Source organism: Aspergillus pseudotamarii (assembly GCF_009193445.1).
Source record: "Aspergillus pseudotamarii strain CBS 117625 unplaced genomic scaffold BDV38scaffold_103, whole genome shotgun sequence".
Classification (NCBI taxonomy): Eukaryota; Fungi; Ascomycota; class Eurotiomycetes; order Eurotiales; family Aspergillaceae; genus Aspergillus; species Aspergillus pseudotamarii.
In genome coordinates this window covers 1-19,784 of record NW_022475117.1, presented here as the reverse complement: position 1 = coordinate 19,784, position 19,784 = coordinate 1, and the positions used below count along the sequence as shown (strand labels likewise).

The window sequence follows — 19,784 nt, the reverse complement described above, 5'->3', positions numbered from 1 at the left end:
CTTCCGTTCTTCTGTTATGATACATGTTTCGGTTTGAATCTAAAGTAGTGTACATGGTTCGTTTGTATTATTAACATGCTGCAGATCTACCGACTTCGGCTCCTTCGATTAGGACTTTTCCTTCGAGCTCCCCGATCATCAGGTTCACGACTTCGATCTGTATCTTTCTCACGATCACGGTCTCGCTCTCCACCGGGTATGTATCGATCAATCTCAACAAAGCGCGGCCGCTCGTCACGCTCCGAGCGCTCTGGAGATCGGACACGCCGACGAGGGGAACGACTTCGATTGCTAGTTGGGGGTACATAACGGTCGATATCAAGAACGCTCGGAGATCGCCGGCGTGAGCGAGATCGTCTCCGCGAGAGGGACACACGGGAGCCAGATTTATCTCGCTCACGTTTACTGTCGCGTTCTGTATCCCGCTCTCGACCACGGTCACGGTCATGCTCGCGCTCTCGGTGCCTCTGACGAGAGCGAGAGCGCGATCGGTATCTAGCGCGCGATCGGGACCGAGAATAGCGCCGTCGTCGATAGTCATCGCGGTCACCATCACGATCGCGATCTCGCTCTTTATCTCTGTCCCTCTCCCGGTCTCTCTCCCGGTCCCTGTCCTGATCTCGGTCCCTATCTCTTCTCTCCCTATCCCGATCGCGACTGCGGTCCCGACGATAGTCATGATCTCGCTCTCGCTCTCTGTCACGCTCTGTACTTCTCTCCCGGTATCGAGGTCTAGAACGAGTTCGGTCGAGATTGCGGTCCCGATCCCGAGGCCGGTCCTGTCCACGGGTGGTCGATCTACTCCTACTCCGACGATTAGGTCGATAACTTCGATCACCATACCGGTCTTCCCGGAAATCACGAATAGCAAGCCTATCATCAGGAGCGCGGTCGCGCGGCCGCGCGGACATGTCTCGTGAGCTCCGGCGGTCCTCGTCAAATCGAGAGGTATACCTTCTCCTTGAACGACTGCGACTGCCATCCCGTCTCCGAGTGCGATTGCGCTCATCTACAGTCGAACCGCGGCGCCGGCTCTGATCGGTGTCTACGGCCGGGCTCCCGGACTTCGTTGGCGTATTAGAGAATTTCGATTCAGAGGTACCTTTCTGCTTGGTCGGCGGCGGTTTAAGGCCATTCTCAATTGCTTCTGCTTCTTCGAAGTCAAATTCGGGTTTTTGTCGCGCTTTAGCCGCAAGTTCTTCGCCCTCTTTCAGGAGAAGCTGCAAAGCCGCTTCCTCTAATGACTTCTCATCCACAGGAGGTGGGGGCGGAGGTGGAGGTGCCGGTGTGGGTTCCTTTGGTGTTGCAGATGTATCCCGTCGCGAATCGCGTAAACGGGGAGATAACCCACGATCAGAGCGGTGGCCTAGCGAGCGGTCACGACGATAGCGGTCGCGGTCCCTATCACGATCCCTTTCGGAGTCTCTATCTCTCGTGCGACTGCGGTCACGCCAATCACGATATTTTTCTCGTTCTTCCCGTCGTCTTCGTTCATATCGCTCCTGCCGCTCCTTTTCCCTTTGCTCATCTTGTGCTCGCTGTTCTGCGCGACGCTGTTCCTCGCGCTCTCTTCTTCTTGCCCTTTCTTCCTCCTCCTTTTGCCGATCTAGCTCACGTTGCTTGCGCTTCTCTTCGGCTTTTCGCCGCGCTTCCTCTTCTTCGGCTTCTTTCTGTTTGCGCAAAGTCTCTTGCCACACCTTCTCGCGCTCCTCTCGCTTAGCTTTAACATGTGCGGCGTAGTCTTCGTCAGTCTTATTCCCAGCCTGTTCTTCGCGAGCGGCAGCCTCCTCGCCGATCTCCTGGCGGCGAATCTCTCGGATTGACTCTAGGATAACGGGAAGGTGCTTCGAAGCCAGCGCATCGAGCGACGCCTCGACGGTTTTATAAATGTCGCTACGATCCACAGCTCCTTCGATCAACGTCGCAGCTTTTCCACGTTCACGAGAAAGTAATTCTGGTTCGCGAGTGATCTCGGATTCCGCTAATTCGACTAATAGATTGGTAAACTCTACCCTCCCTTCCTACATGTGAGCGCATTAGCAAGGGAACAATCTTGGACGACTGAGAACCAGAATGTAAAATGAATTAACTACTAAACATACTCCTTCATCAAATTCCGTCCATAGATTCTTTCGCGTAGTGTCGAAGCCGCCCCTTTTCTTGAATGCGTGGAGGAGGTCCTCAATAGTCCTATGCTGCGTGGGGGACAACGGTAATTCTTCGGTTTTGAACTTCTTCCGTTGCAAGCTCTCAATATCCACCGCCGGTCTTTTAACCTCAGCAGATGAAACATCTGGCATCTCCTCTGGACCAGCCATGCCGAGAAGCCAGAAAAAATGTAATTTAAAAAAAAAAAAAACTTCAAGTAACCCCACTCCAAGGGTTTTCTGGCGTTCCTCCAAGGCTGGCCAAAAAGGAAGCGCAGATCTATGTCGCGCGGCCCGCATCCCAGAATCGCGAGTTGTTGGCCGGCGACCCTGTGATCGGAAGAACCATTCTTCCGTGACGAGATTGGGAACTGCGGCCCCGTGATTCGACGGAGTGGGAGAACATGAGAATCAACCTCATCTCCGCCCGCAACAAGCTCACCAAAGCGCCGGTTCGGAGCTCAGATTACGCAGTGACCGCTTGATTCTCCATTAAGCGGACCCGGATCCAATCCCTTATTTATCAACCCTTAGTCCGACGGTTCTCCTTTCCCGTTCCGCGCACTCCGCACCCTCCATCATCATGGTCCACAAAGTCCTCTTCTGGGGCGGCTTCGGTATGCACTGCATATTTACCTCATGATAACCCCAATTAGGAACATGTCATCGTCCCGAATTGGGCTATCGGACCTCCCACTAACGGTACATCCAGGCATCGCCGTCCGTCTCTGGCAGCTCGGTATCGAAATGCGTCCCATTCTCGCCAAGGAATCTCTCTGGGTGTACCCTCTCTTCGCCGGTGTCGGTAGCAGCTTCGGATACTGGCTCCAGGGTGTTGAGGACAGACAGCTCAAGATCCTTGCGCAACGCCGTGAGGCTATTATCGAAAAGCGTCGGAGACGTGACCAGGGCACATTGAGCAAGGTTGAGGAGGCCGGCACTCTTGCCGCGACGTCGTGAATGTGATATCATGAGTGCTGGAGAAGGTGGTTGAAGGACAGGTTTAGGAGACGATGGCTGTGTTAGTCGACTTGATTGGCCAACGGTCCAGTCGTTCTTGTATCAAAATTTGAACGGTTATGCTCGGGCTCCTGTTATCGAAAAGAGGGGAAGGCATGAAGGCTTTAGTGCCTATGAGCAAGACCTAGATTATGTGTTTATTTTCAATTGTTTTATTCCACCGTTCGCATTGCAATGGCAGATTTCCGTTTGCTTTTTGATTGTATCTGCATATTGATGTCGTAACTCCAGTCGTCATTGGAAATGCCATCCGCGGTCAGGGTGTCTATTTCCCTGTTACTATACAAGCTAAGCTCCCCATAAACGTTGTGGACTAAGGTGTCAAGCATCTACAATTCATATACACTGAAGAAACAAATCTCAATTTCTCAGTGACATCTTGAATCATCTAGCAGCCTCCGACGAGGTGGTTGGTTTGAAAGACTTCCAATTAACCCAGAATGAGCGGTCAAAAGCGCTCAAAGATATGGCGGTTAAATTTCCACACAGTGAACAATGCATATACGTGTTACATTAATGTACAGCTGAACATAACGTTTCCAAAAAGAAGTTTCGTCATCATGGCCGTATCGTGCAATCATGACTTCTCTATCGTAAATTGCAAGGACACTTCCCATCTCTGACCTCCAGACCCATACCCACCGCCTAACCGGTTTCTGATTAGGCTGGAGATCCGCTCTCGAAGTCGAATGAGATTTTCTTCTGAGCCTGAGACACGCAGCTTTAAATTCGCCATGCATAGTCCGTAATGGACCTGCCAGAACCTGGCGTCGTCGACGCCGAACACGCACGGGTCAGCCTCAATATCCCGGATGACGTCCTTTACTCCCGGGCCAGAATATGACATGAGAAGCATAGAACCGAGTGTCTTGACCAAGCGCACGCCGATGACGCACATGGAGATAGAAATCGTGCTGGACAAGAGAACGTCAAGCCAGTTGTAAAGACGCACAGATACCAGGGGGAGTAGCAGGAGAAGTGTGGAGCAAGAAAGCGTAAGAAAGTGAGACGGGTTGCTGAGCACTGAGGGCAACGATTCAATGTATCCGAATCGCATCGCCTTACCTATCCGTCCATGGTTCTTCAGCCCAATTGCAGAGATCAGTGTAGATGAGATTGCCAGCAGAGCAGTGACATCTACACTGCCTACAGACACGCGCTCATGAGCATGAGAGTGGTGGGGCTCGTGGCCAGATGATTCGAGAAAATGCTGCAAGTTATGGGAGATAAGATCCATGCCCATAAAAAGCAGAAGCACGCACATTGCGAAACCAGCGAGCACTTCTGCCCGCTCCAGCCCAAATGGCTGCCGAACGCTGGATCGCTTCCATACTTCGAAATTGCTCAATACATCCACTGAAACACATAGCAACGCTCCAAGAGAGTCAAACAGTATGAGATGGGACAAAGCCGTCATAGCCAGGGACCCGTGCGCACTCCAAAGGGTATACGCAGCGACAAACATATGGCACACACTCCACCAAAATCGTGTTTTCTGATCTTTCGACATACTCGCGCGACACTCCTTGAAAGTCGGTATCGGCAATGAATTGGGCAGAGCCAATGGGGCCCTGGGTGGTGGCTCGAGGAATATCTGGTGTGATATACTACTATGCTTATACTTATGTCCACGTCGCTGGCCAATGTTCTGTATGTGATTGAGCAAAAATCAGCATCATTTCTCATGCAATTTCATCCGGAAAGAACAAAGTGACTTACAGACTTTACCACTGGGCTCTTTGCCATGGTGGTGGTCTTGAAATTAAATGGGCCAGCCGAGCCATTGTCACCCTGGCTGTTCTGAGGTACATTATCGGAAGGGCTGAGAGTGAAGGACGCTCGTGTAGGACTCAGGCGATTCGGGTCTGCAGTATTTAAGGAGCCCCTTTGCGGGGGGAAACTGTCTACCAATGGTGACAAGGAATCTTTGTCCTGCGCATCAAGGCGGGAGGAGTTGCCGGGGGCGCTTGGAGGATCATCGGGGGGTGGAGTAGGGGTGCGCGGAGGAAGAGGGATGGGGAGGTTTGATGCCATTTGCACCTGACAAACCAATGGCGCCTGCGCCGAACCAAGGATATGTTCAAGTGAGGAATGTTACAGTGGATGGAGAAAGGATAGTGCAAGCCGCAGCGCAGAGCAAGAGATAGGGAAGGGTCACGCGCTGATTGATCTTCCCGAGTTATCGATAAATCAGGAGGCGGAAAGGCGGGGAGGTTAGTGCCGGGGAAGCCTGAGGCCTCGACCCAACTCATCGCATCATCGACTCTCAGTTTGTCCGTGTCGTCATTCATGATAGCCTTGTTTACTCCCTCAACCCTGGTCGCGTCTCCTTCCACAACATCATATTTAATCTCCATTGCTGCGCCACGTCCAGGACTGGCAATGCAGCACAACGTACGCCGTTCCATTTGAGGAGACTCCAACTCCGATGCCTACATTTCCTCGGCATCTATGGATCACCGCGGTTCCTTCTTTTTCTTCCTGGTCGTTTTCTACCTACTCCTCAGCTCCCAGTCTCATCCCCCTTTGATTTCTCAGGATCGAGAACGTCAGCGGGAGATCGCGAGGGAAAAGGATGCGCTTCATCTGCTGAATGAGTCCAAGTATGGGGACTTTAACCCACCGGCTGATCGATGGTTGCCTTTTCCGGGAGTGAGGAAGAACGACAGTTACGCTTGGGAGATTCTTTCGGAAGTCCAGGATAGGGCGCGCTATCAGCTACAGTCGGTTATTTCAAATGCTGGGTTAGAGGTTCCCAAGGGTCTCGACAACCCGGATGAATCGCAGGCGCTCAACCTGACGGAGTTGCTTCTCCCCGTCTACCGTAATGCGACTGGTAAACTGCGCGGAGATTGGGTGCGGCGCAAGCTCGAAAGAGCCCATCGCTCATTGAATACAACTGCTATTGTACTGGAAAATGAATATTTCACGCACGAGTTTAGCCATAATGTCACTGGCAATACAGGATCCTTCTATCTAGACTTACGTGAGGGAGGTGGCGAAGAGCTTCGGCTGCGCAATGGCCACGTTCGTGAAATTCGAGCGACTTTAGCTGTGGAAAATGGTGACTTCTGGGGAAATACATGGTACCTTCCTTTATTCGGTATCCATTTTCCTGAAACAGGGGGCATTATCCTAACAACAACGAGCGAGAAATTTGGTGGCATTTTTACCTTGCCACATTTGGCACTTACATCAGATGCATACGACCTTTCGCACCAGCTTCTCATGAAGTCTCTCTCGGATACAATATCTGAGAAACAAAATCGGGCTCCTACACTTTTCCCCTGGTCCTCGCTTGTTGGGGCGGAGCAGGTGGAGTTCCCTGCGCCAAAGTGTGAACACATAGTCTACCTACAACAGCATCCGATTGCCGTCCATGACTACCTTGCGGACAGGCAAATCATAGAACAGATTGAGCAGGAGCTCAGATACCCTATGGGCGCACCAATTCCCTCTCCTCCACTTATGGTCATGTCAGCTGTTGTATTTTCTCCCGATTGCGGGTACGTCCTTGAGACTAAGGGCGCGCCTGATTACCCACCCACCGAAGGACTGTATCTATCCGGGCCAAAGCTGGAGGAGCTCGGGAAATACTCAGCTCGACTAATATTCGTAATATGCGGTTTCTCCGTTGCACAACTTGCCCTGCTTTTGCGGCAGGTCAAGGAGGCTTCCACGCCTTCCACCAGGAGCCGTATCAGTTTCTATACGATTGCTTTGATGGCCTTTGGAGACTCATTTTTGCTCGTATTTGTGTTACTGGAACTATATCCAGCAGTCTCGTTCTTACTCTTGACGACCGCATCATTCCTCACTTTCCTTTCTGTCAGCTATATCGGCATGAAATTCATGATGGAGATATGGGCGGTCCAGGCACCGGAACGACGGGAACAGGACCGCCGATCCAACCCTTCAGCAACAGCAGCACGCCCGGCCAATCTACCATTGCCAGTTACCACACGACTTAGAGACACCGGTGCAACACCTATCATCCTAACCCCGGACCAGGACCCTCCGGAGGACGATGATGAGCCGCCTCCGAATCGTAGCACCACACCAACAGCCCGGGAAACCCGCAGTGATGTAGGAGCAATGTATGCACGGTTTTATTTTATCCTATTCGTCATGCTCATCATTTCCATTTGGTCTTTCCTATGGCCCAATCGACTGGGAGCGTTCTATGCCCGAGCTCTCGGGTTCGTATACCTTTCATTCTGGACCCCTCAGATTTATCGGAATGCTATGCGCAACTGCCGCAAGGCTCTGCGCTGGGATTTTGTGGTTGGTCAAAGCTTCCTGCGTTTGTTCCCTTTCATGTATTTCTTGACTGTGTCCGGAAACGTACTCTTTATTCGACCCGACACGACAACAGCTCTGGCCATGGCCGGGTGGGTGTGGATACAGGTCTGGATCTTGGCAAGCCAGGACATTCTAGGTCCGCGCTTCTTCGTACCTCGAGGCTGGGCACCGCCAGCCTATGATTATCACCCTATTGTACGAGATGCTGCTGCGCCAGATGCTGACCTGGAGTCCGGTGGAGTTTTACCAATTGGAGCATTGAGGGCAGACGAAAGGGATTTTGATACCAAGGAGGATGACAAACAGCGCCCGAAGGATAAGAAAAAGGCGATATTCGACTGTGCGATATGCATGCAGGAGATTGAGGTGCCCGTTCTCGCAGCGCCCGGCGCTCCTGGAGGCAGCAGCATGACAGATGGAGCCACAAGTATCCTTAGCCGTCGGGCGTATATGGTCACTCCTTGTCGACATATCTTCCACAGCACATGCTTGGAGAGCTGGATGCGACTGCGACTTCAGTGCCCTATTTGCCGAGAGTCTATCCCTCCTGTATAGCGTATATGATGGTGGGCATACCCAGCGAAAAGTGTACGCAAAGCTAGACTGTATCAATCATATATATTTCTGTCACAGTCATCATCGAAACGTAGGGTGGATACTACTACTAGTACACCGGAGAATAGTCGTATGCGGCCCTGGGGCCTACATACCTGGCTTCGAGCATAGCCACCCTCCCACTAAGAAGTGCTTCTTTAATACTGAGAGGAGCAATGGTAGCCATGTACCGTAGCAGGCTATGGCCCAGAGCCGTAGTTATTAGATCCAAGTTGATTTGTACCGAATTATCGGTAAGCGTCCAGGAAGAACTTTGGCAACATGTGTATTATTTCCAACGGGCCAGTCGTGTTGAATAACAGGCCCAGCCGTCGACGGCTTATACACGAGTCTAACATTTCATCAAAAGAGGCAATAATTTGGTTCCCCTTGGTAAAACAGAACAATCCAACATAAAAAAAAAACCATGATCACCGAGCGCTTCATTTTGACATACCATCGCATCTATGCATTCTCTTTATCCGACATGTCCCCTTACTCCTTGGCATAGTTTTCCTTGTAGGTCTCAGCATCAAGCAGGCTGTCAAGCTCTGCGGCGTCCGCGACCTCGATCTCAGCAATCCAGGCATCACCCTCGGGGCTCTCGTTGATGAACTTGGCCTTGTCCTCCAGGATTGCGTTACCCTGGATCACCTTGCCGGCCACAGGAGAGTTGACGTCGGAAGCCGACTTGACAGACTCCACAGCTCCAACGGGCTCTCCGGCCTGGACCTCCAGGTCGGCCGCAGGAAGCTCAACGAACACAACGTCTCCCAAGGAATGGGCGGCGTACTCTGTGATTCCGATCTTGGCTATTCATGCATTGTAAGTATAAAATGCGCATTGAGGCTGGACTGCGCCAGGTGCCGCCGGTTATGAACTCACCAGTCTTGCCGTCAGCGGCCAACTCAATCCATTCGTGAGACTCGGTGTACTTCTTCAGTTCCACTACAACAATTCATAAAATATTAGTATGTGTAACTAATGTATGATACCTCAATGCCATTCTGAGGGAAATTTGGAAGGGTCCTTACTGAATGGGCTTTGGGAGAAGCTCCTAACACTTCCCCGCGGGAAACCAGCTGCGGGCGAAACCCTGCAGGCAGCGGCCAGAGGGAGCTTTTGGGAAAGCACGCGAGAGGCGAAGGGGCGGACGGATCTGGCGACGGCAGACATTTTGAAGTGTTCCGAGTGAAAGGAATAGGAATTGAGTCGAAGGAAGGTGTGGGAAGGCAAGAAAGTCGTGATAAAGAAGAGGGAAAGTTGGAGTCCGCGGAGAGATTGCGCAGGTTAAGTAGTAGCTTACATCGTTCCCGGACTGATAAGCGCGCCAAGACTGCTGATAAGCGCCTCTACAATCCGTTGGCCGCAAGTCGGGAAAATCTCATCGTCCCCATCCCGTTATTCTTCTCCGACGCTATCTACCCCCACACCGATTGCGGCCATGTTGTACGAGCTGATTGCCATTGTATGAAGCTCTTTGGATTCCCTCAGACGATTGCCCGTGTTATTTAAGCTAACTGAACCCTTTGACAGGTCCGTCCGGGCAGTCTCCACGAGGTCCGAGAGTATGTCCTTCCGCGATTCCCTGTCCATTCGAGACGCCATCCTTCTTACCCGGGACCTGATAAAAGCATTATTGAGGAAATTACTTAGTCGAGGAGGTTAACTGACTCTTTTTTCAGAATCGCCCGTAATGCTGGCATTCAGGTCCTGCGCTCCGGCGGCGTAGTCCGCGGATACACCAACTGGGGCACCTTCCGACTCCCCAAGCCCACCACAAAGCACCAGGCCAGATACACGGAAGGTCACCACTTTATTATGCGTTTCGATGCCTCCGGCCCCGTACAGATGGCTGTCCGCAGAACCCTCGGTCTCGATCCCCGGATGGTTCGGTTTTCGGTGGTCAAGCTGGGCGACAAGCTTGAAGACATCAAGGATGTCCAGGGCAAGGTTGAGTGGAACAACGCACGCAACATTTCCGAGTCTATCTAAAAGATATCGCTTCTTTGATTACGGATTGGATGGATGAAATGAAGAAGAGCCGTTGTACAGCTCATCTAGGTTGTTGATTTACATTCGGACATTGATGGTTCACTGTATTATTGGGATTGAGGATTGTATTTTTGTACTATCATACCAGCATCGCAGGCGCACATATATATATATATCACTTAATTGGGTTTCATTTTGAGGTGCCATTCTACACCTGTCCAGATTCTCCATGGGCTGCTCAACGTGACACGTGACTTATATCAAACAGCAGCGCTATCATAGCCCAGTTCGAAAGGACTTTACTTTCGCTTATTAGACTTTATGCTAGTTTATTACCACTAGATGATCATCGCATCCGGCCATTTGGTTGGCAACATGTGCTTTGCAGAAGTGGTTTCCGATTCCTTTTGTGTCGAATCACTCTGATGTAAATATGCCGAGTTACACTTGGAAATTTGCGGTGTATTCTCAGTGTAGCTACTTGAGAAGTTTTGATCCCCCACAGAGTTGGCAAAAGCCATCTATATGTTGAGATTCACAATGAAGGCAGTCGAAACCTCCACCCGATCAGCCGAGGTTCGCCATAGTCGCATCGGGTAGTAAGGCGGTCATGCGTCGCGCCAATCTGTGGACTTACATATACTAGGAGTAACACATCTCCTATTCCACTCTCCTGTTTCTAGATATACGGAGGAACAGCCCCTCGAGGTCATCGCTTTAATTCCCCACACCTCAATTCCTACCAGGTTGCCACCATGCTACCCGATAGAAGCGAAGGCGATCCCCAGCTGGTGGCCTCCCCGTCAGCATTCGCCGAGCTGATGGCTCTAAAACAACTCGATAGCCCTAGCCACCTCCACGGCATCCCATCTGATGAGCCTGAAAAGATTGAGCGCTTCCAATCGCTCGCGGCCCCGTATCCACCGGGTGAGGGCAAAATGGCCTTTGGTGGACACGTCTATGCGCAATCCGCATACGCAGCGTCCAAGACAGTAGAGAAAGGCTTCGTAATCCACGTAGGGCCCCTAGTTACTCATGCACGTTCTCGAAGCAAACCGCGCTGACATTACTCAGGATATGACTGGCACGTTCATCTTGGCGGGCCGGTTAGATGTTCCGTATGTGTACACAGTGCGACATGTGAGAGATGGCAAGATGTACTGTACCCGTGCAGTAGATGCACGGCAAGATGGCAAAATGTGCTTCTCGTGTTTATGCTCATTTAAACGTGATGAGGGGCCGGAGACGTTTGCGCATCAGCCTTCTTCTGCACAGGAGCGCTTCAAATCCATTCTTCAAGCGAAACCCGTGGAAGAGCAAATTGTCAGTCCTAGTGTGGATGCCGACTGGTGGATCGAAGTGGTGGAACAGGGAGGTGTCGCGGAGCGGGAGTTCCCCGGGTTAGATATGCGCAAGACCGATATGCAGGGGTACAACCTTACCGAGGATGTAAAGCAGAATCCTGAGAAGTATCGCCAGCTTCATCAGTATTCATTGAAAGGATCACCTCAAGATTCTACAGTTTCGGTCAGCAGGGAAGAACTGAAAGTTAAAGAGCAGTCAGGGGAATATGATAACCTATACGCATGTGCACATATGTATGCGAGCGACAGAAACTCTTTGCTGTTGATACCGCGCGCTCTGGGCCACAAGAACTGGACCGCAATGGCTAGCTTGACCCTCACGGTCATCTTTCATCAGCGGGGTGATGCTCTCAGGATGATTGATTGGGATGCAGTGTCGAGCCACGATGGTACGGATCTGCCGAAAAAGTGGTTTGTACAAGAGGGGTGGACACCTCGCTCTGGCGAGAACCGGGCGATTCATGAGAGCTGGCTCTGGAGCCCGGATGGGAAACTGGTGGCTACTAGTTATCAAGATAGCCTGTTGAGACTCAGAAAACACGACCGAGAAGGGAAGCTATGATGCGACCTGTATATAATATAGAGTATCCAACTGCAGAGACTTAATACACTGTATATACATATGCAGCACGATCTTTCTATGAAAGTGTTTCGTGATAGTATTTGCATTATACTAGTTCTCTTTGGTCCTTGGCTGTACCAACATGGACAAATGAAAGCCCAGTATATATTCGAAAGACGCAACTCAAGCAGTAGCGTTCTCATTAGTCAACCATCGTCATGGCTACCATACAACTTATCACACTCATTCAACCTCGAACGCTCAAGCAGACTCTAAGTATTCTTAAAGCTTCGATCTACCCTCGAACCCGCCAACAAAGTCAGCTTTCGTCATCTCCGGAGCCCGTGCGAGTAAAGGTCCAATGGCCTTAGAGAACTTCCTGAACTCAGGGGATGTCCCATGGGCCTTCAGGTTCTCCAAATCGGTATACCTGAAACAAGCTAGTTAGTGAACTTGTTCATTCCGGACCCGATCTACATAAAGCTCACTTCTCAATAAACACCAACTCCTCGCTCTTGTCCGGACGAAGAGCACAGTAGATTTGCGTCTTTGGCTCGTTTGCCTGGACATGCTTTGAGAATGATTTGAAAGCGCCCAGAAGCTTGGGTATACGTTAGTATGATTTTTAATTAGAGTGCAAAGAAGCTGTTCGTACCTCGTTGAATTTGCCCGGTTTGGGCACGAGCTTCACGATGTTATAGAATTCGCCGGTGGTCATGGTTGTGATTGTGGATGTGATTGACAATATTACTCGTATTGGTTTACCTTGGTATTACTTCAAGTTCGAATATATCAGATTGTACTATGTCACTTGTAGTGGAGATAGTATGCCTTTAAAGGAGCCGGTCTCGGCTATGTGATCATAAATCATTGATGTGGGGACAGGAGATGCCGAGGATATACTATACTGTACATTGCCTTTAGCTTGGAGTATCACATCATTTTGTAGGCCATGACAGGTTACATTCTTCTGTTTAGAATGATAAATTGCAAGAGGGATTATTCGTCTGGACAGTCATATGTATGTTTGCCTCCTGTATATTATCAGAATGTATGAGCACACATCATTCATCATCTGCCAGGCGAACCTCGTAATATATTTCAAACCAGTCGTGTATCCGTTCCATTTGCTACGAAGACACAAGTACTTCCTGTCTCATGCATTAAGCATATCCATCGACTGGGCTTAGTAAAGAGCATCAAAAGTTACACTGCTTGTAACAATCTCCACACCGACTTAATCACACTGCTGAGTTACTGGTCACAGAGTGCGCTTTTTACGAGCAATCCTCTGATACAATGCATTGATGTACATCGTAAGATGTTTTAGTGTCTATCTTCTAACATCTTTTTGATGTCAATCTTCCATCGCGTCTCAACAACCAGTCTAACTCCAAACAGAATCAAGTAAAGAAAGGTTTATAAACCAAGACTAGATATCTATGGTCTTCTCAAGAGCCGATGCCAAGGTCTTTGTCTTCTTTACATCTAACAATTAAACAATAGGTGCGAACAGATCATCCTCTGCTAGCCGTAGGTGTAATGCGATTCACTGAGCTACTACTAGTAGTAGTACTTTATCTGATATCAGCAGCAGTTGGCCTTTATTCTTATGCCAGTGGACGATGGCCTGTCCTCATTATAAAAGTCCAATCACGTGAAGATGACGTAAGAGCATATCGATGTAGGTTGATTTTCTTTGAGAGTCTGGACTCTCAGGTGCACCTTCTGTCTTTATCCCCAACTTCCACGTCACTTACTGAAGATGTACCTGTTCGATTATCTCTAAACCATTAAAATGAAAAAGACATTGCTCCTTGTTTTTATCCACGGCTTCAAGGTACGATGCCCCACTACATACTCTTGAATTATTGTTTTATTTTACCCCGCACGTGTCAACATTGTCATACCAGTGAATCCATGACACTGATAGATTTGTCATAGGGAGATGACGATACTTTCGGAAATTTTCCGGAGCACGTACGTGCACTCATCGGCCGTGCTCTTCCTGCTATAACCGTCGCTACAGTTGTGTATCCGAAGTACCAAACCAGAGGAGATCTGAAAGAATGTGTGAGCCACTTTCGAGAATGGTATGTCGCGCTATCCACTGTGATATCTCAAATCACTGATAATGTCTCTTCATTGCAGGTTACAAAACCAAGTCATAGACCTGGAAGTCGCCAACCGAACAGCCTCACCTACCGTTGATCCTTCAGTCCATGTCTTCCTAGTTGGGCACTCGATGGGGGGTATTGTCGCCGGAGAAACGCTTCTTCTACTGGCTTCAGAGCAGCCAATTCCTGCCAAAACCTCTTGCGCGGACTCGGAAACGGCCGCCAATTCGCAAATCCTCGAGTCTGGCTCGTTCATGTTTCCTCATATCCAAGGAGTGCTTGCATTTGATACGCCGTTTTTGGGTATTGCCCCGGGAGTGGTCTCGTATGGTGCAGAAGGACAGTATAAGAATGCCACGACTGCGTACAATGCGATCACGGAAGTAGCAGGTCTGTTCGGTTTTGGGGACAGTAGTGGCTCATCCACCAAGGCAGCAAGCGCCAATCAAGGGGCCACAAGTAACAAATCTTTGCCTCCACAGCAGGCTAGTGCTGCCAGTCCATCTTCAGATGCTGCGGCGACACCATCCTGGCAGCGGTGGGGTCGATATGCTATGTTTGCAGGGGCTGCAGGGGCCGTGGCTGCGGGAGGAGCGGCTGCAATGTATTCTCAACGCCAACGCTTGACCGACGGATGGGGTTGGGTCTCATCCCATCTTGCATTTGTTGGGTGCTTGGCTCGTCCCTCCGATCTTCGCCACCGCATATCACTCTTGTCCGAGGTACAGAGGGAACGCGGAATCGGCTGCACCAATTTCTTTACAGCCTTGGGCAAGAATGCAACGTCGCTGGTAGAGACCTCGAGCCAAGGAAAGACATCGCTGAGTCAAAGAATTATCCGCTCGAAATACCGCACGTTCTGCACCCTCCCTCCTGAAGTGGAAAATGAAGATGCTGCGTACGACCCGAAAGCAGGGCTCGGATGGGTCAAAGCTGTGAATGATAAGGCAGCAGACGAAATTAAGGCGCATGTTAGCATGTTCTTACCAAAGGAAAACCCTGCTTTTTATGGATTGGTCAATGAAGCGTGCAAGATCGTGGTGGAGTCGATCGACCGGGGATGGTATTCGACCGCGACGGGGCCTGTAGAGGAAGTTGACGACGACCTACCGCGGACCGAGAGCGCCGGGAACCCTGCCGACCCAGATAGTGGCTTCATGGATGCTGAAGATGTCGTAATTGTGGAATAAAGACTACGATTGGTGGTCGAGTCTTTCCAATTTCGAGCGTAACTCGCTTACGCGCCCTATTCTCGGGAACGCAGGACGACCGTTTAGACCACCTGCACGGCCTCTGCAGGATTAAATTTGAGCTAATTATGCTAGTCGGCGCAGCCGACGCATGATATCGCTTATGACGGTTCCATCTTTTCCGGTGTTACACCCCCTATTCCGTACCGATCGCACCTTGGTGGTCTAGGGGTCAAAGAATGGTGCGATAAATAGTCGTTACAATGACAAGGTGGGGTTGAAATCATGTTGTTAATTTAGCTACGGACTGTCTCCGAAATCGCCATGGGTTTTCCACTCAAACCATCACGGGATCGAACTGTGGGGATCGAGGAACGGTCATAGATCCCCTACTCCACCGGTCCTTGTCCTAGGCTCTGGCAGCTACGGAACTATTTCCCTAGGCACATTAGCGACATCACAATGGTCCCTCCATCCCTCATTACCGGTCAAGTGCCACGGTTAATTTCGGCCGGTGACATTTGTTCTTCTTACACTGCAGGGTTGGCAGTCTCGTACAAATGGCGATATATGTCATGTGAAATGCCAAAACTTCAATGATGGAATCGTTAAAAGCCAACAGGAGGTTCGAAGAACAACTTGAATCACTTTAATTGTGTAACTATTCTAGATACTAAACTGAGTCGGCTTATCCACTGTACACATCACACAGAAGTAGTCGGGAGTATCAAAGAAAACGTTGTATGAATCAACGCTACCGTCGCATGGCATATTGAAAGAAAACATCGTTGGGAATGTTACAGTCGAAGTTCCTCACATGACTGGCAAAACTTTACAACAAAAAATAAAAGAGGATATTCAACCACGCTCACACTCAGGCATTAACTCGTTAGGCCGCAACAACGCGAATCAATGACTAACTTTAAAAGATCAAAAATAAAAAAAAATCAAATAAATAACCCTTGAATATGATCGTCACAAGATATATCAAACCTAATAGTGATTAATAATTGTGACTGTTATAAGCCGACACTCGGTGGTGATACATGCTTCCGGCGTACTCCGAATTTGTGTCCTGGTAAACTGTTGCGCGACGATCTTCTTCCGGAAGGAATTCCTTAACCTCCCATGTATTGGGTTTGATACCGACGGAGAATTCCAGATCTTCCTTCGTAATGTAATCCCAGAACTGGGGATGATCAGCACCCGTATACATGAAGTGTGGAGCAGGGTTAGATAACGGAAACTGCAACAAACGTACCTTGTAAACCATCATGACCGCAAGTAGATTACAGATGGTCGTAAAGAACAGACCGTCCATGTAATGTTGGACATTCTCGCAGATGGTGTCACTGAACGCGTAGAGGAGCACCTGACCGCAGATGAAGACCAGGAGGCCGAACGCGATATGGCCGAGAGGCCAGCGGTCTTCAAGCGTGTTCATGACCAATAGGAGTTGCATGATGAGGTAGACTGCTATACAGATCGCGTTGAGGATATATAGTACTACAAACATGCCGACGGTGTTGGTGGGACTGAGCCCGCCCCATGACTTGAACGTCAGGAGGGAGATGACGAATGAGATGGCGAACATCGCTGTGGAGGTTAGACGGAGGAGCCAGACTGAGAGCGCTGTTCCATCTTCATAGAGCTGGAATCCAACGAATCCGTTGACGAGAAGGCTTGTGCATAGGGCGGAGGTTAGGCCGTTTTGTACAGCGACGAAATAAGGGAACGGGCCGCTCCTGGGCGGGACCACTCCGGCGTCGATGACCAGAGAGCACATCGTTAGGAGCATATAGATGTAAAAGAAGGTGATAATCTCCTTGCGACCTGGATAGTCGCGAACGGGGTTAGTGATCGCTCTCTCATTTGGAGTGAACTGCGATTCTCGGTGGTTTTACGTACCGACCGCGGTGAACTTGGACCTGATGTGTAAAATCATAATGACCGTCATTGCCAGCGCTATGATATGGACGAAGGATGCGGCGCCTTCGAAAATGATTGTGTTGGCCAGTTCGATGTTTCGCGCATAGCAATTGGGGATGATGCCGGTTGCGCCTGATATCGAGGAAGCCGGGCCCACGAGGGAGCACAGCGGCAGCGCTGCCTTCTGGCAGATCGTGTCGAAGTCGCCGAACCCCATTTCGACCGCGCGTTGAAGCTGGGTGTAGTAGAGCTGTGGGATTGTTTGGGTTGTTCGATGATATCGCAAGATGAGCGGATCCGAGCCGTCTCCACAACGACGGACGGAGACGGGTTTCCAGTGACCCAGATAGGACTTCCGTGGCGTCCACTGTAGTGTCTACAACGAATGACTGGTGTATTCCGGAGGAATGAAGCAGAACGAGTGAGATCCCGATGATGAGGCGACGACAATTAGCGTCCGACGAGGGGTTTTGGCCTTGTTTCTCCTGGTCTGAGGCTTCTGGAACAAGAATCACGAGGTGCGCTAAATCTAGATCAAGGCTAGCCCAGATAAGCTTAGCCCCAGGTTGCTATTCTGGGATTAGTGTGTCTCCCCGGATAGGTCACCTTAGCGCTAGCCCCTATTGGTAACTTGTTTATCTGGGCCCTAAAGAAGCATGCTAACCGCTTCTGGTTAGGTTGGGGAAGCCTTGCTATACAAAATTCACATTCTCCAGAGATGTCGAATGAGGCCACCGGAGGTCACAGACAAGCCTGGCCATGCAAGTGTGGCCGCACGAGTACTATGTGCCGCTTCTAGTTTGCCATATTATTGGCCTTGTCTTTCCCTGCGATAATTGCCAGTAGGCAACGAAGCATTTGATCCTTGTTCGCCAAAACTGCCAAGAGCCTTAGTATATTCATATGTATTCTACTTGCCAGGAGAAGGTACCACGTAGGTTGTGGTGAAGACCAATCTTTGCAGATCTTCTGCGATATCCTTAGGGAACAAGATGTTACTGAAATTGTATGTACCGTCATATATGAAAAATTGGGGGACAATTTGAAGCCGGCAGGCGCACAAAGGCATTTTGACAGGGGCCCATCTTTTCTTTTTCTTTTTCTTTTTTCTTTTTTCTTTTTTCTACTAGGCCCAACAGTACTCACTGTTATGGCACATGATTGATGGTAAACGTAAAAAGCAATGTGAGCCCGAAACCAAGTCAGGAAAGCCGATCCACAGTCAAAGGTAGTTGAAAATGCCACTTACCTACATCTGAGTGGCCATCGACTTCAGGGCTGGAGGTCTTAGCACCTTCTAGAATCAGTATACCGCTTTAGGCGGAGATTACTGATCCTGTTGGGTGTCTGGATGGATAAGATCCCTGAAATGTATTACATCAGATCTGCGGAAAAGTGAAACGAGCTTCCCCTAAAGTTTTACAGGCATCGAACCCCACATGCATTCTACTTCTTTATTATTATTATTAAATTATCTTTTTTTTTCCCCCCAACCTGTCCTTCCCCTGCAGCACCCGATTGTCCCCGGACTGTGAGTCACTTGACTGATAGATCTTTGTCCCTCGTTGAGGTTACCATTCCGATGATAGAATGCCATTGTCAATCTTATGACCAGCACTGCTTTGAGTCTTGGATGATCTTGATTATCTGATGCCCACTTCGACGGTTGGTTGATTTAACTTTTCTCGAAGCCGTGGATTGATTCTTCGTTAGCCGTAGTCAAAGCCCGACGGAAGGCTGCTGTAACCTTGTCAAGACATGCCGTACTCCGAGTGGGCCACTATCCCGCGACATAGTTCTTGAAGGCTGATTCGGATTTGACCCCCCAATCCCCCCCCTCATCGTATACTTTACAATATTCCCCTACTAAGGTTTAAGCGGAAAGGCAGAACCACCGTGATTTTCTTGGCATACTGATTCTTTAACCAGCTTACGTATGCGATATCAAATCACTAACAGCGGGCCATGCCCTCTTCCCGTCTGCAGATAGATGCGACTATCTTATGATATCATGGTTCCTTGACCGATGGGGCTAAGATCATAAAATCATAGACTAAGGGAGGGAGAGAAATACTAATTAGATTTATAATTATATATAAAAAAAAAAGAGGATAATAAAATTTAAAACCACTCATCGGATTTGGTTCCGACCCACAGATTTCAGACCCTGAGGCACCAACCGGATGTTTAAACTTTGAGCCCGAGCGGCACTTCGCTATAGTTAGTACCATTCGGTGAATTTCATGGCTCCAGGTGCCTTTAGTGAAACCCGGAGAAAAAAATTACTAAGTCACGGGAAAACGTCCAGGTGTTTTTCCCGGTTATACGGTGCGGATTAGGGTACGAGCCGATCTGTTACTATGGCGCCGACATAGTAGGTCTAAGGAGACGGGAGTGTGCATACAGCTCAGCTTAAATCGAGTGACTTTCATCAGGGGCCGAGTCTAATTAAAGGAGGCATATGGGTACCCAACACTTTGATTCTTGTCTTTTCCCTTTTATTTTCTTTTCCTCTTTTCTTTATTTATTTATTTCTTTCTTTCTTTCTTTCTTTTTTTTTTTTT

General features: G+C 49.5%; 12 protein-coding genes across 12 annotated transcripts; 6 read left to right on the top strand and 6 right to left on the bottom strand.

Annotated features, from left to right (window-relative positions):
* Window positions 1–32: 32 nt before the first annotated feature.
* Window positions 33–2,348, bottom strand: BDV38DRAFT_263861 (BOD1/SHG1 domain-containing protein). Its single transcript, XM_032056230.1, has 2 exons — window positions 2,103–2,348; window positions 33–2,021 (listed from the first exon to the last, which is right to left on the bottom strand). The coding sequence occupies exons 1-2, from the start codon at window positions 2,316–2,318 to the stop codon at window positions 87–89; spliced, it is 2,151 nt and encodes a 716-aa protein (XP_031907682.1). The 5' UTR covers window positions 2,319–2,348; the 3' UTR covers window positions 33–86.
* Window positions 2,349–2,501: 153 nt separating this feature from the next.
* Window positions 2,502–3,494, top strand: BDV38DRAFT_263860 (putative NADH-ubiquinone oxidoreductase 14 kDa subunit). Its single transcript, XM_032056229.1, has one exon. The coding sequence runs from the start codon at window positions 2,787–2,789 to the stop codon at window positions 3,105–3,107; it is 321 nt and encodes a 106-aa protein (XP_031907681.1). The 5' UTR covers window positions 2,502–2,786; the 3' UTR covers window positions 3,108–3,494.
* Window positions 3,495–3,729: 235 nt separating this feature from the next.
* Window positions 3,730–5,339, bottom strand: BDV38DRAFT_263858 (cation efflux family protein family). Its single transcript, XM_032056228.1, has 2 exons — window positions 4,887–5,339; window positions 3,730–4,815 (listed from the first exon to the last, which is right to left on the bottom strand). The coding sequence occupies exons 1-2, from the start codon at window positions 5,199–5,201 to the stop codon at window positions 3,745–3,747; spliced, it is 1,386 nt and encodes a 461-aa protein (XP_031907680.1). The 5' UTR covers window positions 5,202–5,339; the 3' UTR covers window positions 3,730–3,744.
* Window positions 5,340–5,380: 41 nt separating this feature from the next.
* dscA (ubiquitin-protein ligase dscA) lies at window positions 5,381–8,306 on the top strand. The gene has a single exon (XM_032051511.1). It carries the CDS (start codon window positions 5,619–5,621, stop codon window positions 8,022–8,024), a length of 2,406 nt encoding a protein of 801 aa, XP_031907679.1. The 5' UTR covers window positions 5,381–5,618; the 3' UTR covers window positions 8,025–8,306.
* Window position 8,307: 1 nt separating this feature from the next.
* BDV38DRAFT_14513 (glycine decarboxylase subunit H) lies at window positions 8,308–9,475 on the bottom strand. Its single transcript, XM_032051509.1, has 3 exons — window positions 9,098–9,475; window positions 8,949–9,011; window positions 8,308–8,875 (listed from the first exon to the last, which is right to left on the bottom strand). Exons 1-3 carry the CDS (start codon window positions 9,237–9,239, stop codon window positions 8,559–8,561), a joined length of 522 nt encoding a protein of 173 aa, XP_031907678.1. The 5' UTR covers window positions 9,240–9,475; the 3' UTR covers window positions 8,308–8,558.
* Window positions 9,302–10,641, top strand: BDV38DRAFT_263853 (mitochondrial 37S ribosomal protein bS6m). Its single transcript, XM_032056227.1, has 3 exons — window positions 9,302–9,531; window positions 9,600–9,631; window positions 9,749–10,641. The coding sequence occupies exons 1-3, from the start codon at window positions 9,508–9,510 to the stop codon at window positions 10,056–10,058; spliced, it is 366 nt and encodes a 121-aa protein (XP_031907676.1). The 5' UTR covers window positions 9,302–9,507; the 3' UTR covers window positions 10,059–10,641.
* On the bottom strand, window positions 10,347–10,641 carry BDV38DRAFT_14518 (uncharacterized protein). The gene has a single exon (XM_032051512.1). It carries the CDS (start codon window positions 10,577–10,579, stop codon window positions 10,397–10,399), a length of 183 nt encoding a protein of 60 aa, XP_031907677.1. The 5' UTR covers window positions 10,580–10,641; the 3' UTR covers window positions 10,347–10,396.
* A 172-nt stretch (window positions 10,642–10,813) lies between these two features.
* On the top strand, window positions 10,814–11,984 carry BDV38DRAFT_288486 (acyl-CoA thioesterase; the record flags this gene model as incomplete). Its single annotated transcript, XM_032061045.1, has 2 exons — window positions 10,814–11,074; window positions 11,133–11,984. The coding sequence occupies 2 exons, from the start codon at window positions 10,814–10,816 to the stop codon at window positions 11,982–11,984; spliced, it is 1,113 nt and encodes a 370-aa protein (XP_031907675.1).
* A 141-nt stretch (window positions 11,985–12,125) lies between these two features.
* BDV38DRAFT_14510 (putative quinol monooxygenase) lies at window positions 12,126–12,754 on the bottom strand. Its single transcript, XM_032051508.1, has 3 exons — window positions 12,640–12,754; window positions 12,473–12,585; window positions 12,126–12,414 (listed from the first exon to the last, which is right to left on the bottom strand). The coding sequence occupies exons 1-3, from the start codon at window positions 12,700–12,702 to the stop codon at window positions 12,267–12,269; spliced, it is 324 nt and encodes a 107-aa protein (XP_031907674.1). The 5' UTR covers window positions 12,703–12,754; the 3' UTR covers window positions 12,126–12,266.
* A 48-nt stretch (window positions 12,755–12,802) lies between these two features.
* Window positions 12,803–13,721, top strand: BDV38DRAFT_263846 (uncharacterized protein). The gene has a single exon (XM_032056226.1). The coding sequence runs from the start codon at window positions 13,004–13,006 to the stop codon at window positions 13,172–13,174; it is 171 nt and encodes a 56-aa protein (XP_031907673.1). The 5' UTR covers window positions 12,803–13,003; the 3' UTR covers window positions 13,175–13,721.
* A 61-nt stretch (window positions 13,722–13,782) lies between these two features.
* Window positions 13,783–15,546, top strand: BDV38DRAFT_275766 (esterase/lipase family protein; the record flags this gene model as incomplete). Its single annotated transcript, XM_032058083.1, has 4 exons — window positions 13,783–13,824; window positions 13,929–14,077; window positions 14,136–15,276; window positions 15,427–15,546. The coding sequence occupies 4 exons, from the start codon at window positions 13,783–13,785 to the stop codon at window positions 15,544–15,546; spliced, it is 1,452 nt and encodes a 483-aa protein (XP_031907672.1).
* A 246-nt stretch (window positions 15,547–15,792) lies between these two features.
* Window positions 15,793–17,544, bottom strand: BDV38DRAFT_14451 (chitin synthase export chaperone). The gene is made up of 3 exons (XM_032051495.1): window positions 17,200–17,544; window positions 16,553–17,124; window positions 15,793–16,480 (listed from the first exon to the last, which is right to left on the bottom strand). Exons 1-3 carry the CDS (start codon window positions 17,435–17,437, stop codon window positions 16,295–16,297), a joined length of 996 nt encoding a protein of 331 aa, XP_031907671.1. The 5' UTR covers window positions 17,438–17,544; the 3' UTR covers window positions 15,793–16,294.
* Between the last annotated feature and the right edge of the window lie 2,240 nt (window positions 17,545–19,784).